At 36.0% G+C, this 24300-nt stretch overlaps 1 protein-coding gene across 3 annotated transcripts in view; it reads right to left on the bottom strand.

Moving 5' to 3' along the window:
- Positions 1 to 391: 391 nt before the first annotated feature.
- Positions 392 to 24300, bottom strand: part of DYNC2H1 (dynein cytoplasmic 2 heavy chain 1) — a 166287-nt gene continuing 142378 nt past the window's right edge. For all 3 annotated transcript variants that reach the window (XM_065047277.1, XM_065047353.1, XM_065047417.1), the window contains exons 86-89: positions 12346 to 12455; positions 11927 to 12008; positions 5072 to 5188; positions 392 to 976 (exon numbers count right to left, since the gene is read on the bottom strand). In XM_065047277.1, the coding sequence (XP_064903349.1) occupies positions 818 to 976; positions 5072 to 5188; positions 11927 to 12008; positions 12346 to 12455 (468 nt within the window). In that variant the 3' untranslated portion in view covers positions 392 to 817. The remainder of the gene's footprint in view (positions 977 to 5071; positions 5189 to 11926; positions 12009 to 12345; positions 12456 to 24300) is intronic.

The raw sequence follows: 24300 nt of genomic DNA, 5'->3' as shown, positions 1-24300 counted from the left end.
AGTATCCTGCACGAAGAACAAGACTCCAGGGTCTCTCACATCACAGAGCAAAAGCATTTGCATATCCCTTTGTTAATCTCTTAACAACTGGGTGAAAACCTCTTTCATTTGTCTAAAGAACTGTCTATCTTGGGCATTTATGTGCCTGTTCCTACTGGAATTTAGTACCGTTTCATAAAATGCTTTTTTTAGTGACTTCCAGATAACAACCATGATGGTAGTCTAACTGAATTTGTAACTCCACAGAAGTTTATGAAGCTCCTATTTTTTCTCCTATTATTTACTACCAACTCAAAGAAATATGATTACAAGTAAAACATCTTTAAAAGAGGCTGAAACATCTATCCGAAATTTATATTCAAGTAAAACATCCAATTCCATTAACAACAGGTAAGTTTCATCATTTTCTTTTATTAAATAATGGAGGCATACAAGTAACAGTTCAAAAAGGATAATGAAAAAAAAACTGATCAAAGAAAAAACGCTGACTTTGAATTCATATCCAATATTTAGGGGCAAAACATAAGAGATTTCAGCAAGTTTGAGAAAGAAATACAGCACATTACAATCTAGAGAAATAACTCAAATTAACAGTTTGCTGAATAGTGTCATCTCAACTTCTACAACATCTCAAACATACAAAGAAGTCCTAATCAAGTAGAATAAATTTTACATATCTCAAAAAAATAAATGAGAATTTATAAACCATTGCTTTAAAAATGTGTAAGTAACAAATCTACAGTTTTCTTTTAATAAGAAACAACTGAGAAGTTTCAATGATTCTTAACTTCAAGAGTTAACTTAATGCAGTTTCAGATTACTGATTTTTTAAAAACAAAGCAGCGCCACATTGAATCCACTGCTCGTGGTTTCCCCCACAAGGTACATCAATATTTGTCACCACACGATCTCTCTCCATGCTGGCGTAGACTGGTAAAGATATGCATTCCTCTGGAGAATATGGCCCATATGCATCCTGTCAACAAACAAGCAGTTAGGTATCATTTAAACAGACCATAAAATTACTACAGAGCTGAGCTCAAAGACTCAGTCTAGGTTTAATACAGCATGTAGTTTGGTTTTCAACCCAGGATGTATCTATTTAGTTTAACTAATTCAGGATTTGATTCAATTGATATCTATTAATTATGTTTTCCATCACACTCAAAATCTCCCTTCCTGGCAACAGGAAAATGTCAAAATTTTCAAGAATCAAACATCAAACAGGCTGGAGAGTTGGGCGGGGAAAAATTTAATATAATATAACAAGGGAAAGTGTAGAGTCCTGCATCTGGGCAGGAACAGCCCCAGGTTCCAGTTTAAGTTGGGGAACAACTTGTTAGAGAGCAGCATAGGGAAAAGGGACCTGGGGGTCCTGGTGGACAGCAGGATGACCATGAGCCAGCACTGTGCCCTTGTGGCCAGAAAGGCCAATGGCATCCTGGGGTGTATTAGAAGAGGGGTGGATAGTAGGTTGAGAGAGGTTCTCCTTCCCCTCTACTCTGCCCTGGTGAGACCACATCTGGAATATTGTGTCCAGTTCTGGGCCCCTCAGTTCAAGGACAGAGAACTGCTGGAGAGGGTCCAGTGCAGGGCAACAAAGATGTTTAAGGGAGTGGAGCATCTCCCTTATGAGGAAAGGCTGAGGGAGCTGGGGCTCTTCAGCTTGGAGAAGAGGAGACTGAGGGGCGACCTTGTTTATAAATATATAAAGGGTGAGTGTCACAAGGATGGAGCCAGGCTCTTCTTGGTGACAACCAATGATAGGACAAGGGGCAATGGGTATAAACTGGAACACAGGAGGTTCCACTTAATTTGAGCAGAAACTTCTTCTCAGTGAGGGTGCCAGAGCACTGGAACAGGCTGCTCAGGGAGGTTGTGGAGTCTCCTACTCTGGAGACATTCAAAACCCGCCTGGACACCTTCCTGTGTAACCTCATCTGGGTGTTCCTGCTCCGTCAGGGGGATTGGACTGGATGATCTTTCGAGGTCCCTTCCAATCCCTGACATTCTGTGATTCTGTGTGATTCTGTGATCAAAGCAGCACATTTGTCAGAAAGGAATTTGAAACAAAAATGAGGGGTTTTTTTTTAATGCAAATCACATCAAATGTGAGTTAGTGAAGCACGAATATTAGAAAATAACTAAAAACAGGAAAAAGGAAAAATGCAAAAAGTAATTGTTTCAAGTACTTTGCCTTGCATTCAAGCATAAGCCATTTCTCAAGAATTTTGTTGCTCTTTTTGTAATAAACTTTCCATGTCTTTCGAACATCAGTATTTAAATCCTTACAGAAGGTCTGTACACTGTAAGAGTTGTAAAGAATAACTTAATAATCAGAAATTTGTCAAAAGAACTCAGCTGTTCTCAGAAGGATTGTACTTAATGCCTTGGTTAACACTACCAAGGAAGCCAAAATTCTGGCCCATGTGAGAGTAAAGTGTTAATCATAGCCTTTAAGCTTTGCCAAAAGTGAGAGGCCAAAAGTTGGCCCGTTTGCCTTCAAAGTCCTCTTTTTTATACCTTTTTGGGTCAAAATAACTGTTCTTGCACCTTTCTCAATCTCATTGATGTTTAAAGAAATCACATTATTTGAGGGTTAAAGCCATTCTGTGAAAGTCTTTTCGAACCACAAATCCTATGTCCTTGGCTTATACACAGTCCAAAAATTCTTTGTCTAGGCTGCCTCACACATGGGTCCATCCCCCTTAGTGACACCCTTCACAGCTTGGGAGCTGCCAGTGAATTAAAATTGGAAAGGACCTTCACTGTTTAATGTCAATAAGCATCATGTTAGTAGCTCAAAACCCTCTATTTATTTTAGTTTGGTTGAAAATGACTGTGATTCTGTGAGTTTGTGTGACCTCCAAGCACTGAATTATAAATATAGGGATTTTTGTGCACTAGATTTCATAAGAGATATTTATGGGGAAAAGAAAACCATTTCAAACGTAAGATAATATGTTCCACTTCATGCACTCATCTCTTAAGGAGAGGATAATGAGACAAGGAGAAGCGCATAATGTCCCGATTCTGCTGTGGTTTCTGAGCACAGTGTTTGATTGTGGTCAATTTTTACAGTGAAGCCCATAGCAAAACAACTTAAGGGCAAAGCAATTCAGAAATGCTCTCCTTAGAGATATTATATCTAAAATCTGGGCAGCTGACAAGTTTTGGCCTCTGTTTTAAAATAATAGTATTTTTTTTCTAACACAAATACTTCACTTGCTATTCATTTCAAATGTGAAAAAGTTGAATTCGCTGACTATTGAACTATCTCACTTGTATGTTTTACAGATAATGCTCTCTGCTGAGGTCACATATAACTTCTGGATCTTTGAAGTTTAAAGGATATAGACTGTTATTCAGAAAAACACTTAATAATCTGCTTTTATAATAAGACAAATGTTTTCCAGAATAAAGTGAAGGTTACTTACAATCCTCCTTTTCAGTGTGTGCAAGAGAAACACTTGGTGTTACTGGGTAAAACTGCGTATGTTACTTTCCTCCCCCACCCACCACTGAGTCTGTCTCTTAAGATGTCTGGCAATTCCACATTTATTCCATGCATCACCTTTCAAGTAAATTAGAAATCTGTTTATTTCTCTGAACAAAACAAACATTGTAAACTACTAAAGAACTGTAAAAGAGGTTTTGTGGTGTTTTATTTGTTGGTTTTTAATTTTCAGTATTTTCTTTCCCATCAAAGCTGGGAGCAGTAGTGGAGATGGTGGCTAGTATTTACATATGTGTTCAAAGTCTAAACCTTGGCCATTATGTTTCTGATGCTGTACTGTAATATAATGCTATACTTCCAGTGCTGGAAATAGCAATAAGGGAGGAAAAAAAAAAGTTGATAAAGAGTAGTGTGTTAGCAATGGAGCTCCTTGCACAATATCTATCATAGTATATCAAAAATCTCATCTACGTGGGTCCAGTGAACTTTCTTTAACATTCTTCTAACCAAATCCAGTCTTCTCAGGAGAGAACTCTGCAGAGTTCCCTACATTGCCAAATAACAAATTTGTCCAGTCAATAAATTCATTTGTTTGAGTTAATGTCTACAAGACAGGATAAAAAGTGACATTATTTTTCTTTTTTTTATATATACTGCTAATTGTATTTATTGTGATAAAAAAAAGTGGAAAAAACCTGTACTCACCCCTATTTCTCACTTTTTACATTTACACTTGATTTTTGGTTTGAAAGTTTTAATATTTTAGATCTGTATGTGGGATTCTTCCCACCTACCTGTCCCAGAGTAGCAGCCTAGGCTGTCCCTAGAGCCACATCTAGACAGAGATTTATCCCAGTTAGTTACCTTGTGAGAGGATCGGCTGCCAATCTTTTACCAAGATCAAAGAGGAGCTAAGGCAACTAAGTCATACTGGGCAAATAACTTCTAGGCAGGTAAATTTAGATGAAATTAATTCTACAATAAGCATTCTTTTAGTTATAGGAGTCTAAGTATATGAATTTGTAATTCCTACACATCCTTGAAAAAGGTCTGTGTAAGTTTTTGCTTTATTTATCAGAGACTGCTATTATAATTGGAGAGCAGAAGCAGTAACAACTTTTACTGTCTGGATTACTTCACTTTCATCTTACATAGTTCTGCAAGCATTGGCATTTCTTAAAATTAGTGTAAGTAGAAGAAAGACTTTCTTTGCTTACAGATCACATCATGTTCTCTATCTTTTTATTGCTGTTGCATTTTAATGTTTAAACTACAAAGAAATATATTCTAGGAATGAACTCCCAAACTCATGTATACATTTATTAAATACACTTCAGAAAATATGCTAATGTTTTTTAAATGACAAGGAAAAAAAGGTACGACTGAAATAAAGCCCTCGTCTTAAACTAAACAATAAAAGCTAAAAAAATATTGACAAAACTATAAGTTCTTGTTTTATGTAAGAGAAGTGACTTCTTTTCCTATTAAAAAGACATGGATTTTTATTTTGAAATAAGGGGGAAAACAGGTCAGCAACATCATACTGAGAAGCTACTACATAGAAAAAAGCGAATTATGGGTCTTGAAAGTTTAGGGCTTTTAATAATTTAGTACCTGTGGAATCCAGGCCATGTAACAGGGGAGAATAGATGACACACTGGGAGAATCATGCAGATTTTCTGAAAGTCGATTTCCATCAAAACTGCAGCCTTCCAGTTGTAAGCCACTGATCTGTCATGGAAATATAAAATATTCAAACATATATAACAGACTTGAAATGTCAGTAATGATTACACTGCGCTTTAATAAATGACAATCCTTTTTACTGTGACCAAATTTTTAAATAACAGGAAACTAATCATTGTAATGTTCTGTGTGAGAATAGGAAACACACTTTAAAAGCAAGATCTGGACCATGCTTTGGCGTGAACTTCCTCTGACTTGGATTCACACTATTTGAAATGTTAGAGAAAAATACCTGTGAATCATTTATGAAACTGCAGTTGCCTGGCATTAGATTAACGAAAATATGATAGCAATAGCCAAGTAGACAATCATTACAATGTCAAGAAGAAGAGCAGAACAACCACTGAAATATGCAGGACTTCCTGCTTGGAAGTCTAAGCACAGCTTTCCAAGAATGGAATGTGTGATTACAGCTTCTACAGAAGCAAACAAAAGGTATTGAAATAATATGATAGAAAATGTTATTTAATATCATTCAAGATTTCTTAGATAAACTATTGCTTGGAAAAAATAAATGAGAACCATATACACTTCTGTAAGTAACTATGCAATGCTTTATATGTAACATGTTCTAAGTGCTTTCTTTTAATTAATAAGTATTTTCAGCTTCTGAACTAAACATTCTATTTTTTTCGTCACTGAAGTCCTGAATAAATTAATGACAATGATATCTATTCTGGATTTCTTCCAAATAAAATTTTCAATATCTGTTGGTCATTTTATTTTCCCAGTACAAACAATAGTTGCCAGTATAAATAATAATACTCAGTTCAGCCTGCTGAAATGAGAACTTCAATATCAGCAATAACAAAACTCAAATCAGTAATAACTTCCATTGAGGTTTTCAAAAGGGCAAGTCTTAAACTAGAGCAGATGTCTAACAGAAGCTACAATCTGAAAATCATCTGTCTCTGAATTAAATACATAAAACTGAGTTAGGCTTTCACCAAATACAAGGTTCATAAAGCAGTGCTGGAACTGGGAAATACAGTGGGTGTTGGAAACTGGATGGGTGACCACAAAAACAAAATGGAGAATGGTATCATTTTCTAATTGTATCATTTTCACTTGCAAGAAAATTTTAAAAGTGTAATAAATTATAAAAAGTGCTTAAAATATGACATTACAATGAAAATATGTATCATAGAAGATGTAACAGAAACAATAACAGTATTCTAAAATTATTTGTTTGACACAAAAAAGTTGCAATTAAACAGTAACACAATGGGTGTTATTCTCATGCTTGAAAACCCCAAGTGCTGGGGTTTTTTTTTGCGAATATTAACTGTGTACTAGCTAAGATTATGTTTTGCATTTTTAATAACTAATTCCCTTGATTGTAGAGAGGCATTGCAGTCTTCCCAAAATTGCTTCTTTAAAGTCATATTTCTGTTCTAACTTAGAGCTGAGGACCCTTCCTTACAATGTGCAGGATGCATATATACATATTCTAATGTCAAAAAAAGATATAAAATATTTCATTTTAAAAAGGTATAAAAAAGTGTTTCACATTGGACAGACAGTGACCAGAGAAGTGGCAACATTCTTTGAAGAAATCTGTTCTCCATACAGAACAGAATTGACAGTAAAGCCTGCAAAACTGTGGATAATCTGAACCAAAACCACCTCATGTGGAAAGCTCAGAGTAGTATGATTTTTTCTCTAAATTTAACTTCAAAAAATTCCTATAAGAAGGCCTCTGTGCAATGAATTTAAAACACCTGGTCTAGTGGAAGGTGTCCCTGCCCATGGCAGAGTGGCTGAAACTACATGATCTTTAAGGTCCCTTCCAACCCAAACCATTCTATGACTCTCAGATATTTTGTACCATTTCTTTTGAAACTCAGAGTATCTCCACACAGAGAGATTTTTGCAAAAAGCTGGCATTGTCTAGTAAAAGAGAAGTTTGGGTGTCAATAATCTTCAATGACAGCCTATATACATTCCAGTGCCACTTCTTCTGTCTTGCAAGAAAAAAGAATATGAAGAAAAATATCATATACGATAAAACCAGGTCTTACTAATGATTATTTTGAGGCTTTCCCACAGACTCCTTCCTACTGCTCTCTGTTGTTAACATTGATACTTAAGGCCTCACTTTATTATATGCACAGGTCGTAGATTACACTATATCTCATTATACTTCTGACTGAAAGCTTTGAAAGCTCTTATTTATCTCTATCACACAAATATGAGAAAGACTTGTCTCATACGTTCTTCTTTCTGTCCTTCCTGAATTCTACAGGGAATTACGTTATGGAGTTAAGTTTGATAAATATGTGAGTTTGACAAAGTTATTGAGAGAAGACTGGTCTGATTAAGAGGTTTTAAACTTTACTGCTAGGGTGTTCAAAGGTCTGGCCATCCTGAACATCTCTAAAAGAAGTTTCTATAGAAGTGGGTCACCTATTGAAAAATCTCTACTGTACACACATTTCTTCTTCTGATATTGGCCATTCCTTTGACATTATAGTTATGTAAAATAACACCATTTGATCTCCAGGACAGCTTCAACCAATCCTTGAAACTGCTTCGAAGATGAAGACCAAAATTTTGACTTTGATTCAATATTAAAAGACACCGAAGAAAATAAAACACCAGAACAATGTACTTTCAGATACTGTTTGGGTGAGTACTCCAATAGCCATGTTCTCATTTCTATTATAAACAGCGTAAAGAAATTACAACTACTATGAAGGACATGGATTTCACAGTATCTGTAATTAGCATGCAGAGCATTTTTGCAGCTCAGCTCAGAGTAATGGCTGGAGTTGACCATAATTTTAAAAACTTTAATTCTTACAAAGTATTTGGCATTTTGCAACTAGTAGTACTAGTTTAGTTTCAAAAAAAGCTCTTTTTACACATTACAGAATATGTTTCTTTAAAATTCAACTGTAGAAAGTGTGCTGATACAATGGTCCAAAGCACCTGTTTCCCAAATTTCAAAATCACTACAATTCATTTTTCCTTACTATTTAATGGCATAATTACCCACAAAATTATACAAACTACAGCAGACATCAGGAAGTATTATTTTCACTTCACAACTTCTACAGGTTTCAATCAGTAATGTCTTGATACTTCAGGATAGGTATAATGTAAAAAACACCTCTCGGGATGCCTTTTAGTAATATTTCTATCAATTGCTAACAGCATAGTTTTGATATAAATGCTAATATGCATTTGAATATTATAGTTTTGCAATAAATTTCTGAGTTTCACTATGTATTATTAAGCTTTACCCAAGCTCATACCATTTGCTACCTCAAAAGACTCTCACCATGTTTCTACAATCACAGAAAACAGAATGCCAAAAGAAATTACTATCTGCTTTTGTCTGACAGCACAATCAGTGCACAAAGTAAACGGATATATTTGCATATCAATATGTGATTATATACCAATAGCCACACATTTTCAGTACCTAAAAGCTACTGCAGGTTAAAGCAATCTGAAGGGATATTAGAGAAAGTGTAATTTTATACAGATTGACTCTAAATCATATATTCATCAAATCTTACTAGGAGAGATCTACTTCACATCATATGTCTAATTAACACTGCTAGTTTAAGATTAGATTTGATAATCCACCCAGATCCAGGTGTATTCTTGGCCTAATTGAGTGTTCCTCTGCCTACTTCATAGTTACACTGACAGTTCCAGTGCTTGATACTTCTGACTTACAGGCCATCACAAGGTATATTATTTGAAATTTCTGGCACACAAAGACCATTGCAAATGTCTACAATCGCTGATATTTTTATACAATGATGCTCTCATCTTTAATCAAGAAGATAAATGGTGTTCCTCATAACAGCAGTGTATAAACTTAACATATATTTTGCATAGAGTCTGGAATATCTTTAAATAACTCTTAACTGAGGCCTATGTCTCCATAATATCTGTTTATTTAAACTTCAAAAATGTGACAGATCTTTTAAGAAAAAAACTTTTACCTCCAGGCAATTGAACAAAATGACTATGGTAGGGCTCTAGCAATTGTGGTTTTCTCCTGTCAGCAGAGAAATACAGGTATGTCCTGAAGGTTGTTTAACTCATTTAAGATTTGAATTGGCACCTGTCTTTCTTCATTGACAAAACGAAGCTGGTAAACTCCAGTTTCCTAGTTAGATATCTAAAGTGGAATAAAATAGAGCCCCAGCTACCTCACCACAGCCATGTGTTTAAGGACTTGCCTATTCTGCTGACTGATTTTTTTCTGAACTCCTTGCTCTATAAGGTCAGCCTGAATTCTTGAAACTGCAGATACAACATTAACTTTACCCGTATTAAAATTCATATTGCTCATGTGAACCAAGCTTAACGTGCAATCCATAGGATTTTTATCAAATAAGACACATTTAGAGGATGATTTTTCTGAATCACTGACATTTTTATGCCTTGGTTACAGTCCATGTGGTATGTAGCTTTACTAATGTAGAAGTTTCACCCCAGTTCTCCACAAGTACAAGGAAGGACTTATGGAAAGGGATCTAAATATTCATCATGGCAAAGGGTTCCAAAGACTTTCTGTACATAAAAGATTGAAGTGAAAATACTGGTGAACTCTTACTAATACAGATGTACTGAATATTGTTCTTCCTGAGGAAAGGATAATATTCAAATCAAGTAAGTAAACTTGACAGGATTCTTACCTTTTGCTAAAAAATAACCACTCGCCTAACTGTTTTTACTATTCCCGTGGCAGAGAATTGCCTCTTAAACAAAATGCTCTTTTCATTTTTTATTCCTCTTGGAACATAAGACTCATTGTAAAGTGATCGAGAATATATATTGATCTGTTTACCTACATATAACAGCTACTGCTAACAGTGTATCCTAACGAATATTATCAAAAACTATCACATAAATCTGAACATAACTAAGAATTACAAGCTTCAATACACCTAATGGGAGTGTTGTTATAAAACTCTTTCCTCTAATTAAGTTTTAATTCTTGAGTTTTCAAGAAGCTATTTCCATCCAGCAATTTAAAATATTTTATTATTTTTTAGCATATTAAAATACATAGATAATATTATTCATGTATTGAGTTGAGGCATTTGACATTGACTTCTGAGATTTTCCAAAAATGGTAAGATGATTTTGAAGAAGTCCAGGCTTCTAGGATCTGCAGCCGATAGTCAGCCTACTAGAATGAGTGGTCTGGGATGCGAAAATCAGTTTTGGCTCAGTGCTATGAACTTAGAAGTCTTGGCTGAATCTGGAACCTCAGAACATGTGATTTGCAGGCTCCCAGGTTTATCATATCCCACATTTATCCCAGGGAGCCAGAGTGCCCTGAAAGTCCCTTGGTTTATTTATCTCCAGGTTCTACTCACACCTGCTCCTCATTAAATGAAGTAGACAACCATTACTCTTATTAAAATACTAGCACTGAGTAATTTTCTAAATTATATTATCTAGTTTCAACAGGAATTAATTCAACAAAGTTCAAATTACTGTATTGTATAAAGGTCAGATCAGATGATTACAGTTCTGGCCTTACAAATCTATTAATAGTTTAGGAATATAAATTCTGTATTAATAATTTTAGATAGCGTCAGCAGCCAACACAGAACCCTAACACTTCCTACAGCCTTGTGTCTGCCTGCATTTTCACAGAATCACAGAATGGTTGGGGTTGGAAGAGACCTCTGGAGATCACCTAGTCCAACCCAGCTGGTAAAAAAGGTTCACCCAGAACAGAACACACAGGAATGTGTCCTGGCTGGTTTTGAACATCACCAGAGGAGACTCCACAACCTCTCTGGGCAGCCTGGGCTAGAGGAGGTGCCCTGCTGCTTGCTTTCCCCCTCCTAGTCTCACGATCTCTGTGCCGTAGCTGCACACGGGTACAGAGCCGCGCGGTGAGTGCCCGGCGTTATTCACCCAGGTTTCTGCAGGAGCTCAGCTTGAGGTGCTGAGCTCTGTGCTGAACACAGCACCTGGAGATGTGCAGCACTGCCATGGGACCAACACACCTGTTGGAAGATGTAGCAGAGCGATCTTATTTTGTGACTTCGCTACGAAATTAAGTATAAAACAGGTGCAGAGAGATCTGGATTCAGCCAAAGCAACAGTGCCACCTGAAATGTTAAGAAGCTAAACTAAATCATTTGAGGACTCATCACTACTTTGCTGTCTACGCAATCAGTAGTGACTTTATGGTTGCTGGATGTAGCCCTATATGTCCACTAAAAAGTTGTTAGGTCTTTATCATATCAAAAGCTAGTCACATTATAGTTTACTTTGGTTTGTTCACTTCATTTCAAGTCTCTTTTCAGTGATTCGACAAATGTGAACACATGGCCTCAGACTTACAGATTTGCATGTGTATTTCCTCTTGCTACATATCACAAGTCTTTCAGGATAACTACTTTCTGAACAACACTTAGATATTAACTATTGGAATTGCAGCTTCATTTTTTATCTAAGAGGCGGCTGAAGAGAATGGAGCAAGGATAGATTTAAATTTTAAACTTTAAGCTTTAAATAAACACTGTGACTAGAGTTAAAAAGATAACTGCTTTCCTTCTCCCATTTCTGTGGAATTTTTGCACTACCATTTTTGTAGCTCTACACATTAACCAGCCTTTGAATCTCAGGTACACCAACATATTTATAGCTCAATTTTCCAGAAAATGTATGGACAGATGACTTGGACTATGCTAATAAAACATCCTCATAAAATTCTAGTAAAACATCCTAGCAAAATACCTTAACTTGGAGTTTGCCTTCCTGTATTCGCCCCTTCCATGATGCTGTAAATTTAAGGCTGTCCACTGAACAGCTCATTACTCTGCAAGGGAAACATATATCCAGTAAATCTTAGAGACATATAACAACAAGAAATGAAATACAAAAGCAAAACCAGTGTATTTTCAATGTGTACCACACTGTCTTACTTTAAAGAAAAATACATTTTAATTTCATCTAAGAGAAAAAAAACCCTCAGCATTTAAAGAAGTAACTCACAGCTCTTCTACTTCAGTTCAAGTAATAAAATTAAAATGACTAATGACAGCAACTTCCATAATTTGTTGCATCTGTGTCCTCAAAATGAAATAATAACCATCTTCACGCATAGGGAACAATGACATTAGCACACATAAACAGGTAGATTATTTTTCCCTCACCTTGCAGTCTCCTGGCGTAAGGCATTGAGAAATGTGTCTGGATGAAATAGCTCTGAAAGTTCAAGGGTGTCTGACAGTAGTTGCTGTTTCTCTGCTTTTTCTACCCAATTCTAAAAAAAAGAGAAAAAAAACGTTCAGGGAAATAACTGCATTCCTTCCAAGCATACTTTCAGATAATTATTTTGTGTAAACTGCATATTAAATTCAAGAAACATTTGATTTTCAATCTGCAGTCAGAGTTTTTATAAGTACTAACATTTTTTTTTCAAATCTCTCAATACAGGTTGACACTGTCATTTTTAGTGTGTAGAGTTTCAAAAGATGTTCAGATGTTTCAGTTGTATTAGTTCGAGACGCGAATTCACAGAATATGTGATAAAAAATGGCTTATGTTTAGTAGTAAATTAGACTAATAGCAGTGGGGGAATAACTGGCCTCAATTATCCTTATAGAGCATATGTCCCAATCTACTTCTTTCACCCTGTGTTAAATGCCACTATTAAGCCTGTTACTTGGAGCAGCAAGCTTGGAATTTCCCATCAACACAATGAATTATGTACCAAAGTGAGAAAAAAGACATATATTGCACCTTGGAATCTTGATAAACCATGTGTCTTAGGTAATGAAATCTGAGTTCCATCCTCAAAACACTAACAATCACAGAATAAGTAATTTGTTATCTTCAGATGAGTTATTTAGGTACCTGAGTGGTTATGCAATGGTCCATACTCAGAATCCTATGTTTTGAAACTTTTATACTGTACGATTTCTTACACACAGTCACAGTCCTGACTATGGTACTGTAGTATAAATGTTAAGCTGCTGTATAGCGTGCTCTATAAGTAACTGCAAGCCATATGCTTCTGCACAGAAAGATTAATGTTTAATACGAAGCCAGAAAATAATCAGAAACTCGGATTCCACATGCTTTCACTAAACAGAGAAACACAAACCACGCTCCTTTCTCAGTACTAACCTCTGGAAGATGATGCAATTACTCTTGTCATTGAATATAAAAATCTTGGAAGGTACACTCTCATTACACAATGCACCTGCCAGGCACCCATATCTTGTTTAAAAAGTACTTCATTGTATTCTTTGAACTACTGACAGACAAATAATTCCATAGAAACATCTTGGAAATTACAAAATCTTACAAAATACCACTCAGTGAATTTTATTTTGTGTGTCAGACACATCTCCGTAATGTTTCCCCCATGTTCAAACATTTAATCACTGATCTTTTTATCTGTCACATCACCCATTATGAGCCCTCAATCCAAATGATTATGAATCAGTTAGGAGATTTTTGCTTTCCGTTTTCATTAGCTAAATGTACACAGTTAATGACTCTTGTCTGCATGATTCTTTTAATGACTTTATATAATGATCTCTTTTATCAGACAGCAATAACTACATTCAGGCTAGGACAGACTTGGTATATTGTTTTATTGTATAATAAAAGTAGACAATCATTTCAACTTGTATTTAATATAATCAGTCTATTGCTGTCAACAAATAAACTTTTAAAGTAACTGCTAAAGAAAAACATTGTCGGGAACATAGATGCTCATATTCCACCAAATTAAAAGAACAGTATGGGTGATATTAATTCTGAACTCATATAATTAAGTAGCACTAGGAAATAAGACAATAACAAAAACTTTCATTAAATCACAAAAGTAAAGTTTGTAATTGCTTGTGCTGCTCTACATAAAGCTGAAGACAGCTCATTCACAGAGGTTTAATAAGTAATTTAAGATTTCAATCAAAGATTTTACAACACAAGTGTAAAAAAATATCCGTATGTTTATGCTACTTTTTGTCTTACATGACCACACGGCAGCATGTTAGTGAAGAGCTAAGTCTCAAAAGTCAAAACTCTATTAAATGGATTGTTTATCAGTAGTACATCCACTACCAGTGCCATAACACTTGGAAGAGATCAGGTCTTTGAGGGAAGGAGGTCTAAGCTGAGCTGTAGAAAGAATGAAGTGCTGTTTGTTGAAAAGGAGAAATCCTGTAACAGATTAGCTACAAGATCTTCATTTCCCTGTCCTATTCTGACTCTAATAAAAACGTACATTGACTTCATTTGTCAAAAAGTGATGCAAAGTTGTTTGACTTCTTACTGATCTTGGATGGTGTCCTGGTTTTGGCTGGGATAGTTAATTTTCTTCCCATTAGCTGGCATAGTGTTGTGTTTTGGATTGAGTATAAGAAGTATGATGATAACACACTGATGTTTTTGTTGTTGCTGAGCTGTCAAGGACACTTCAGCTTCTCCCAGCAGCCTGCCAGTAAGAAGGCTGGGAGTGTACAAAAGGTTGGGAGGAGACACAGCCGGGACAGCTGACCCCAGCTGACCAGAGGGATATTCCATACCACGTGATGTCATGCTCAGCATGTAAAGGTCAGGGGAAAAGAAAGAGGCAGTGATAGTATTTGTCTTTCTAAGTAACCATTAAAAGCGATGGAGCCCTGCTCTCCTGGAGATGGCTGAACACCTTCCTGCTGATGGGAAGTAGGGAATTAATCCCTTGTTTTGCTTTGCTTGCATGCACAGCTTTTGCTTTACCTATTAAACCATCTTTATTTCAACCCATGAGTTTTCTCACTTTTATTCTTCTAATTCTCTCTTTCCCCCATCCCACCAAGGGGGAGTGACCAAGCACCTGGGTGGGTGTTAGTTGCTGGCTGGGGTTAAACAACACCACATGGCCATGCAGCATTTCAGTCTGAAGGCCCTTCTTCCATCACCAGCTCAGTAGAAAACTTCACCTCTCCTGCCAGGTAGGCCAAAATAACCCATGCATTTGTCACCTGCCAGCCAGATTACAGCAAGAAGATTCCCATTCACTCCAAGCTAGTGCCAAATGTAGCTACTTGTCTCTTTGAGGCTCAGGTCGATATCCATGGCCTCCAACTGCCCCCTCGCTCCTACCTCCCACAATATGGGCTTTAACAGGTTTGCTGCATTCAGATTTTGTTTTCCTACTTCAAAACAGTTAACAGTCAAAATCTAAACTCACTAAAAGCAGTTTTCATCGTATGAACTGAGATATAACTTTGGTTAGATATGGCAGCTATAATATCTGGGAAAAGGCATATAAAAACTGAAATGGTATATAACTTATTTTTTAAAATAAATTCACATCATATCAATAATTTGCACTATACCAATAATGCACCTACAAGTCCAAATAACCCAACCCTGAAAAGATTTATATTACGAAACAAAATATAAATAAACTATCATACACACTACTTTGTAACTGTTTCTTTCGCTATTTCAATTTTTCATTATTTAAATATTTCCTGAATCTTTCTGCTCACAATGAAACTAGAAATTTAAGTTTGAACTGTCCGTGATAGAGTAATTTAGCATACAATCATTATAAATATAATATCAAAACTTATCAGCAAGACCCAAAATGCTTGCAAAGCAATTCCTAGCAGGATTTAAAAACTTCAATTAATATGAAGTTCTGTTTGGTATAATAAAAGGATTATATTTTTTTCTTTACAAAAATGAATCTCTAAGCGTGGTCTCAGGTGGTTCAAGTAATATTTCTTCATTTATCTTAACATCCAAGAAGCATCTATTCCATTTTCAGAGAGAAGCCTTCCTTATCTTCTATAACCCCAAAGCAAACTGAGTACCTCATACTGAACAGTGGAAGGAATAAAGAGGCAGCCAGATTTTCACATTATCATTTATACAACTTCAGGCTCACAGTACTCCTCTACAAAGAATCAGGTACTTTTCCTTCATCTGTTTTAATTCATTCCAAGTTTCTTCTCTTCTACACTGTTTTTCCCTTGGTGTGGTCCCAGAAGAGAACTTTTATTGGAAGAGAAAATTATATAAATCACTATAGAAGTGATTTCATTTCTGTGCCTAGGTGGAAAATTGTATTCAATGTTATATGAATATGCATAGCCAGAAACCATAGAGTACAACTCTAGTTTTCCACTAGTTATAGAGGTATTCAAACATGATAGGGACAAAAAAAGCTGGATCTTGTATAAGTCTGAGAGTAACTAAAGGTGAGTAGCTCTGCCAGGGGAGTAAGTGTTCAGCTAAGCAGAGTTCAGATTAAGCAAAGGTCAATCAAGCAGTTATGCTAAGTGGTAAATGCCATTCAGTGGTAAATGCCAGCAGAAGTAGTTGTATTACACTGCTAAGAAATGAAACAGAGGTGTTTTTTCTGGCATCGAGCACAGAGGGGACAATGCACAGTTTCTCAGGAGCAACTGGCTTACAATCAATTGCTCCCTTGTAATTTTTTTGGTATGTGAAATCCTTGAGCTGTTACTCTTGAGCTAGTTATCCTTTACTAAATGAACATGTGAATACTGCGGTATTTCAGGCACGTGATAAGGTGTTGGCACACACTAACTTTCAAATGGTAAATCACAGAGGAATTTAATTTGAAGTATTTTTTTTTGTTTTAAAATAGGTGTATTTATTTTCATTTCAGAGCATGCAGACCAAAACTGCTGGTTAGTGCTTTAAATAAAATACTATTATTTCTTCATTTCAATTTGACATGCTTCAGAAACCCTGTTTGTTCAAAAAGTCTGAATACTAACACAATAGCATAGTGTTAGAACTAAAAATTCTGAGTCCGTTAGCATCAACGCACTAGCTAACACTGTGCCAGAAGCAGATGTGCAGTAAGGCATAACTGAAGGAAGCATTAGCAAATGTGGTCTCATTCTGGTTACTTTACTAATTTATTTGTTCACAAAACAGGAACTTAACTTTCCATGAATTGCTGTTCCTACATTTAATAAGGATACCAGACTGATGATGCTGAATGAGAACTATAACATCATACTAACAAGTTCTTGACTGATGTATGCCAAAAATATCTACTGTTATATATTTCTTATATGATTACTAAACACAGAATCCAGTTAGACAATACTCTTATGCTTCATGCCTTCTAGTATTTTCTTTCTCCACAACTAAATACATCTAGGAGCTAAACGGCATTTCCAGCTACGTAGAGTATAACTGGGTGAGGAATTATAAGAGCTAGAACTATTCCTTAGTAGAACCAGAAACTACAAAATGTGCAGAGCAAAGGGGACAAATATTCAAAGAAATTTCACTGTTCCCACCTCCACTGGTAAGAAGTGGCAGGGCGAGGAAAACAGTGGCACATAATATTCATTTGCAGATAACAGACAAGACTGCCCACCATAATCCATAATCCTCAGACAAAGTCAGGACGACATCAAACATAATTCCTTTGCCGAGCTCTGGAGCAAGGATGCTGAAATCTATATTGTGATGGTGCTGGTATGACTAAACAAGGGTACTGAATACTCAATATATTAGGCACTAGGAACGATGGAATGCACTGCAGTAATTTGTTTTATAGTACCAGCTTGAAGGCTATGTTACAATAAGGAGAGCTGCTTACTTTGCTAAGGCTCATTTTCTCTGGTCAAAATCCCATGAGATGCAGATTGTCCATTAAGCATCTCCCTCACAGTCCTTGTTCCTCTTCTGAAACAATGACCCCTTGGACTGCAGCCATCAGTCTCTTTTTTTTTTTTCTCCCTACTGTTTACCAGTCATTTATTTTCTGTTAACACCCTCTCTTGAGGCTGTCAAAATTCAGAGAAAATCTCTCAGCCATGCCAGTGTCACAGAACTCTATTAGCAACTATTAAGGCTTAACCTAACTCTCTGATACGTATGCAGTATTTATGAAACACATTAAAGCAATCTGATCAGAAATTGTTTTACTCTGTGGGGTACCTATCCCAAAACACTCCACGATGAAAAGGCAAAGAAGAAAATCTATTTTTCTACACGGAAAAAGAGATCACAGAAGGGAAAGAGTGGCTGATGCAACCCCAGTCCAAAGGAATGTCATGACTGCATGGCCGTGCCTGTGACACAGCATCCTGGGACGTGCCTGTGACAACTGATCCTGGGACGTGCCTGTGACTCAGTGTCCTGGGACACACCACACTGGCTCATGCTGAAGCTACTGACACTCCATTGAACAGAACACTGGAACATGGGATTAGTGCTTTGTTCAACCAAGCATAACTTTATGTAATCAAAGAAATTAATTATTTTTTTTAATTGGTGTAATAAGCTGCTATGGATTGTTGTTTGTTCCTACAGGGTAAAGCCAAGACTTTTAGAGTAAAGGTACCTCCAGTACAGTATATGAGGTATTTGTAACCCATAAAGCTTTTCTTTATACCAGAAGGTACATTTTTTTATTGTGGCCAGCCTCAACAGAACAGCCCATCATCAAAGCTGGAGGTCTCTTTCAGATGTCCTAGCACAGCTGAGATGTCAAAAGACTCCTAATTAGGCACAACGCTTGCTTGTGGAATGGCAATGTGTTTCTATTAGAAAATGGGCTTTTTAATATCTATCTGCAAATGCTATTTGAGGATAATTATACCATATTACCATGATCTGGACCAATTAAAATCTCAAATCAAGAGAGGAAATATTTAGTAAATTATTTCACCAAGCCAGTTTCCACTCAAACATCTACTGTTCCAAACAGAACCAGGATCCAATCTAGTTGCTTTTTAGTTACAAAGCTGTCTCATTACTGCAAGAAATTTATTTCTATATATGCATGTATGACTACGAAATCACAATTATAAATTAAATGATAAAGGATTGTAAATAGATTGCTTATTATTAGTAGACACAATATTTGTGTCAATACAGTGATGATCTGAGAATAAGTTGCTGCAGCCAAGTTGTCTAGAAGAAAACAAAGCAGACTGATGGAGTGTACCTGCAAATCGGTGTATTAGTATTTCTTGCAGGCTTCTCTTTACTAATGGCTGGAATTTAGATTATCAAAGTGTTTGACAGCATAACATAAGGAGACTCATTTTCATATGCAAATGATGATAACACCCTTTTCTACCACTTCTACTATAATTAACCTTTTTTCGCTTGAGCTTTTGTCAGACAAGACTATCCATTTTACTCTGCTTTCTCTTTTGCAGACAGCTTTGTCCATGATAAAGGAAATAGACAAAATGAAAACCAACTTATTAGTAAATAAGCAATATACAGTTTAGATTTTAGCAATTTAAATGCATACAATTTATGAATGTTTTATCATTGTATCTTTTCACATTTCTTCCTGTATAGTGAAAATGTATCTCGCAGCTTGAAGAGAAAAATCAATGAATCGTGTTTATTTTATTAAATTAAATAAAGTATATCAACTAGAGCTTTAAATCTTATATAGTACATGGTACAGTTTCTTCTAACTTATGGAATATGTAAATACTAACTTGAACCCATAGAAAAATAGAGAACACTAAATCTTGTTCTTTTAAATTTAAATCAAGGTTAGAAAAAAAGACCATTTTCTTTAAAATAAGGTAATTTCTCAGGAACTGCACAGAGACAATGACCACGTTTTTTTCTTCTTTTTTATGGAACACTTATAGAAATACTTTTATGAGTGACTATCTTCTGCAATCAATATTCTACAATCAGAGAGCTGAACAACTGGTTACTTGTATGATAAAGGATGTTGCTCAAACTTCTGCTTACAAGGTAGTACATAATAATTAAAAAAGAATAGATGTTCTCACAAAACATGCTTAGAATTCTCAGAGTTTAATCTACAGGAGTTGATTTCTGTTGAAGCAAATTACTCTTCAAAAGATTTAAGCCTGACATTTATGGAAAAACCCATAACTTGTGGATGCATGAATTTAAAAGAGAATCTAAACCTCATTGGGATTAAGTTTCAACAACTCACAATGAAACCAAACAAAATGCGAGCAGACCTATCTTTCATTTTCCAATGTTGCTTTTTAAAAACTGTTTCAATCCATAAAGAACATTTTTTTTCTAAAACTTGAGATAATCCTTGCTCATTGACAACCGAAAAATATTTCCATTTAAAACAGCAAAGTCCGCAGATTTAGGGTGAAAACCCACTGCATTCTGCAGGAAAAGAATCATTTCACTATGAGAAAGTGATTTCAGTACCTCTGGAAAGTAAAGTCTTGAACTGGTGCACAAAACAAACCAGAAAACTTAAGGAATCCTTCCACCTCAGGTACCCAGGCATGAACACAACTTTCTGTGTCATGAGAGTACATGAACTCTCTGAGCATAAAAAAAGCTTCTGCTTCTGCTTTAGCTTCCCTGGAAGCCAGACCTTATTTCAGTGGACAGCCCCTACAACCTGCACGAACCTAAGACTTTCATCTTAAATTCTGCGTGGCTGCCTGTTTGGACAGTGTACCTCTATAAATCACTGCTACTCTATACTGGCCACTACTTAATGAATATAATCTAACTGAAATGGTGATTAAAAAGGGACATGCTATGACAGTTGGATCTATCAGAGCTTCAAATTTGCCCAATACATGAGAGACAAAGAAAACATCTAAAATTTTATAGTAGTTCTGGCAAGTTTCCAATTTTTACCAAGCAGTTATCACTTAGATAAAAGGTTGTGAAAGGTATATCCTGGCTGACAAATTCTGAACAATGTGAAATCATGCTGCAACATGATGGGAGCTGTGGGAGCCGATTAAGGCTCAGTTTCTTAGCCAATAATGTTAGTCTGCAGTTGTGTTTTTGTTTTGATATTCATGACAGCTGAAGAGGAGAAGCCAAGAAAAGCAACAGAAAAATGCTAGTTCTTCAGAATAAGGTGGATTCTTCATAGTATTCTGAACTTTGACTTATAATAATGCGTGGATTTAAAACATAATATTTTAGTTATTTTTTGTGCTTTAACATTGGAATATTAAATCTGAAGTATTCTGCATTGTACAGATACCTAAATAACAGCTGTTCAAATAGAGAGAGAGTGATGAGAGGAACGACGATAAGTTGGGGAACACAGCCAACCTAATCCATCTGAATCAGCTACCCCTGAGACCATAAAAGACAGGCCATTAAGTTACTGTCCCTGCTGCAAAATCTGCTAAGGCAATCTATCAGAAAAAAACTCTAAATGCTATGCAAATTAAGGAGGATTACTACTTAAATGGGTGTAGGACTTATTAAGGAGTGCTCAAGTGGGTGAATTTGATGACTGAATGTGACAATTCTGGGATTGTACAACATTTGTTATGGGATATTTAGGGGAAGGACCAAAGGTGGGGGAAGGTGGATGGTGGACGAATAAAAATGGGAAAACAGAGAGAGGTATATAAGGGCAGGTCACACGCAGGGAGGCTGCTGGTCAGCACACTCTGGTTAGCCTTGTACCTGATCACCAGAGTCCATGTCTTAAGCTCTTCTTTCATTTGTTTGTTGTTTTTTGTTTAGGTTTTTTGTGGGTGTTTGTTTTATTTCTATGTTAAAGTGTGTTCTCTGTGTGGTGGAAGAGAATCCACTAGCGAACTCTCTCAGTACTTGCCAGCAGGAGGATGAGAGGTCCAGGAGCTGCATGCTGCAGACTGGAAGCAAGACAGTGGAGAGACCAAAAATCCATGAGATTCGTGTAGGGTGTTTTCCTTGAGCAGTGAACCACAGGAACAGAGTAGGGCTGCTCGTGCTGCCTGGAAAGGTACCGTCCCCCTGTGCCAGATAGTGTGACTGTGGCTATGTCTGTGCCTACTTTGGGATTCACTCTCAGCCTCTACTGCTCAGATTTTTTGTGCACATACTGTTGCATTGAGACCGATTTATAGGCTGGTCTTTAGCATTCTTTAACTTGATAAAAATTGAGGGGACTTGACTTCCTTGGCTTTCTAACAGCAGACTTTCTGCCTGTGAGCAGTGAATGAAAATGTAACCTCTTTGCCTAGATGCCTTGGGTGTGAAGGAAGAATCCTGTGTCTCGTGTTCCCAGGAGGTTTTCTAGGAGCTTCAGCATGTGATTTCCAAGAGTTCAAACCTCATATATAATACCTCGCATGTCCAGTCTACCTTTCTGGGGACCTAATTGTTGAAACAGCAGAAAAATAAGAGTTCCAAAACAGAAGCAAATTCATTCTACCTCATATATTAAACCAGTAGTAAAACAGCAAAAATCTTATACTAAGGGGTCAAACTGGTATTGAAATTAAATATTGCTACCCTAGATTTCACTCAGGAGGAGACAAGAGATAACAGCATCCCAGACAGATACATATGAGTGTCTTGATAAAATATGAAATACAACTCTTTATATACTATATTAGGAGTACTTTATAGATATATGCACATTTTCAACAAAAACTTTCATAATTTGTGCAAATAAAAACTTTCAGTGTTCATAAACATTTCCTTGATTGGAACTCTGAAAGCTGTGTTTATGATTCTGAGGTCGAACAGACTTCATTATCAGTGTGTGCCGTGAGCCTTTTAGCAGCTGCCTGACCAAACAGCCATCCAAGGGAAGAACTGTTTTTACAGATTACTTAAAAGCAGCTCAGTCCAAAAGAATGAAAAAAATATTTTCATTTAAAACACATGGTCTTGTTAGAATAAAAGGAGTTAGTTTTGGAAGAAATTAAATTAAGCACTTTACTTAGTTCTTGTGGAAACAAAAAGTAAGTTCCAATTTGTGGACCTAAAACTTTTTTTCAATGTTGACATTCATCTGACATTTGCTTGGGCTGCTGTTTTGCCTCTTAGTAGCTGTAGTTCTGGGTCTCTTCCCTCTCTTTCTCTTCTGATGTTATCCACAGCCACGAGAAGATACTTACCTACAGACTAGGATGGACTTAAATTCCATTATACACTGATTTATATTACTGCTGAGCTATAACAATATACCACAACAGAGGGAAACTGCAGAACACATTTAAGATGTCACCATGAGGCAACTGGGAGTATAAGGATGAAAAATTCTAACCAACACAAAGATCCATGATGATTCATAAGCTTCATATCTTAATGTTCATACAATAGCAAATATATCAGTCTAGACTGACAAGCTGAAACACAATATTGTAAAGTTCAATGTCAGTATTGCTAGCTGAAAATATTCAGAACTGTTCATCTCAGAGAACTGTTCAATACAGAGAATTTTTGTTTTAATTCAAAGAAAAAGCTAACATCCAAATATCAGAATTTCTACCTAGGAAGAAATAGTGTATTTCCATCAGCTCTATCACCGTAACATAATACAGCGCAAAACACAGCACTATTGCATTTTGCATATACTGATTTCTTCACACTTAAAGTAAGCAGATATCCTTTTTTTAATTTTGCTTTTACTGATTGGACCTCGGAAAACATAACACCTGTTGTTTTTCTTTCTGTCATTGTGTAATGCTCTCAGAACATCTTTACACTTCTATAAATTCTGCTATAATTATTCTACCATCTGGCCTATATTTTGGGTTCCTCCCTTTCCCCATTTAATGGTCATAACAGAGCAGTTGCATTTATTATTTTCTGCACTGGCAGCAAACTTCATGACCAGGCAGCCTTTAACTAATAACCTAAGTACAGACTTACTGCGTCTTTAGTAGATGCAGTCTTTCAGTACAACTTTGATGCTTCTATCTCTCCTATTTTTGTCTTGAAAAATACCAAAATCAAACCTGTCTCAAATGGTGAAGGTATAAGTCAGTATCTTACAGTGAATGAAACAGGTGGAGGTATAAGTAAACATCAAAAAAGCAGGATGATGGAGTTGGTCATATAAAACTAAACCAATCCAAAATATTACCTTTATTGAAATATAAATCTGAAGGGAATTTTCAGAGTTATGAGAAAATCCTTATGGAAGTTGTTATTAAGTTTCTGAATACTAAATTTATAATTAACTATAGACAAATTACATTTATAAAATTGATAATCAAAAGTCACCCCCAAAAAGTTAATTAAGAAATTATCAAGGTTAATCAAAATCTTTGCGGAATATGCATGAACATGAATAGGAATAATATTTAAGGAAAAAGATTATTTGACTGAAATGCATAATTAGAAATAACGTAATCTGGTAAAATATATACAAAAATAAAAGCATAGAAATTGTATTTGAG

Source organism: Columba livia, chromosome 1 (assembly GCF_036013475.1).
Source record: "Columba livia isolate bColLiv1 breed racing homer chromosome 1, bColLiv1.pat.W.v2, whole genome shotgun sequence".
In the NCBI taxonomy this organism is placed as follows: Eukaryota; Metazoa; Chordata; class Aves; order Columbiformes; family Columbidae; genus Columba; species Columba livia.
This window is presented reverse-complemented; position numbering and strand designations above follow the sequence as displayed.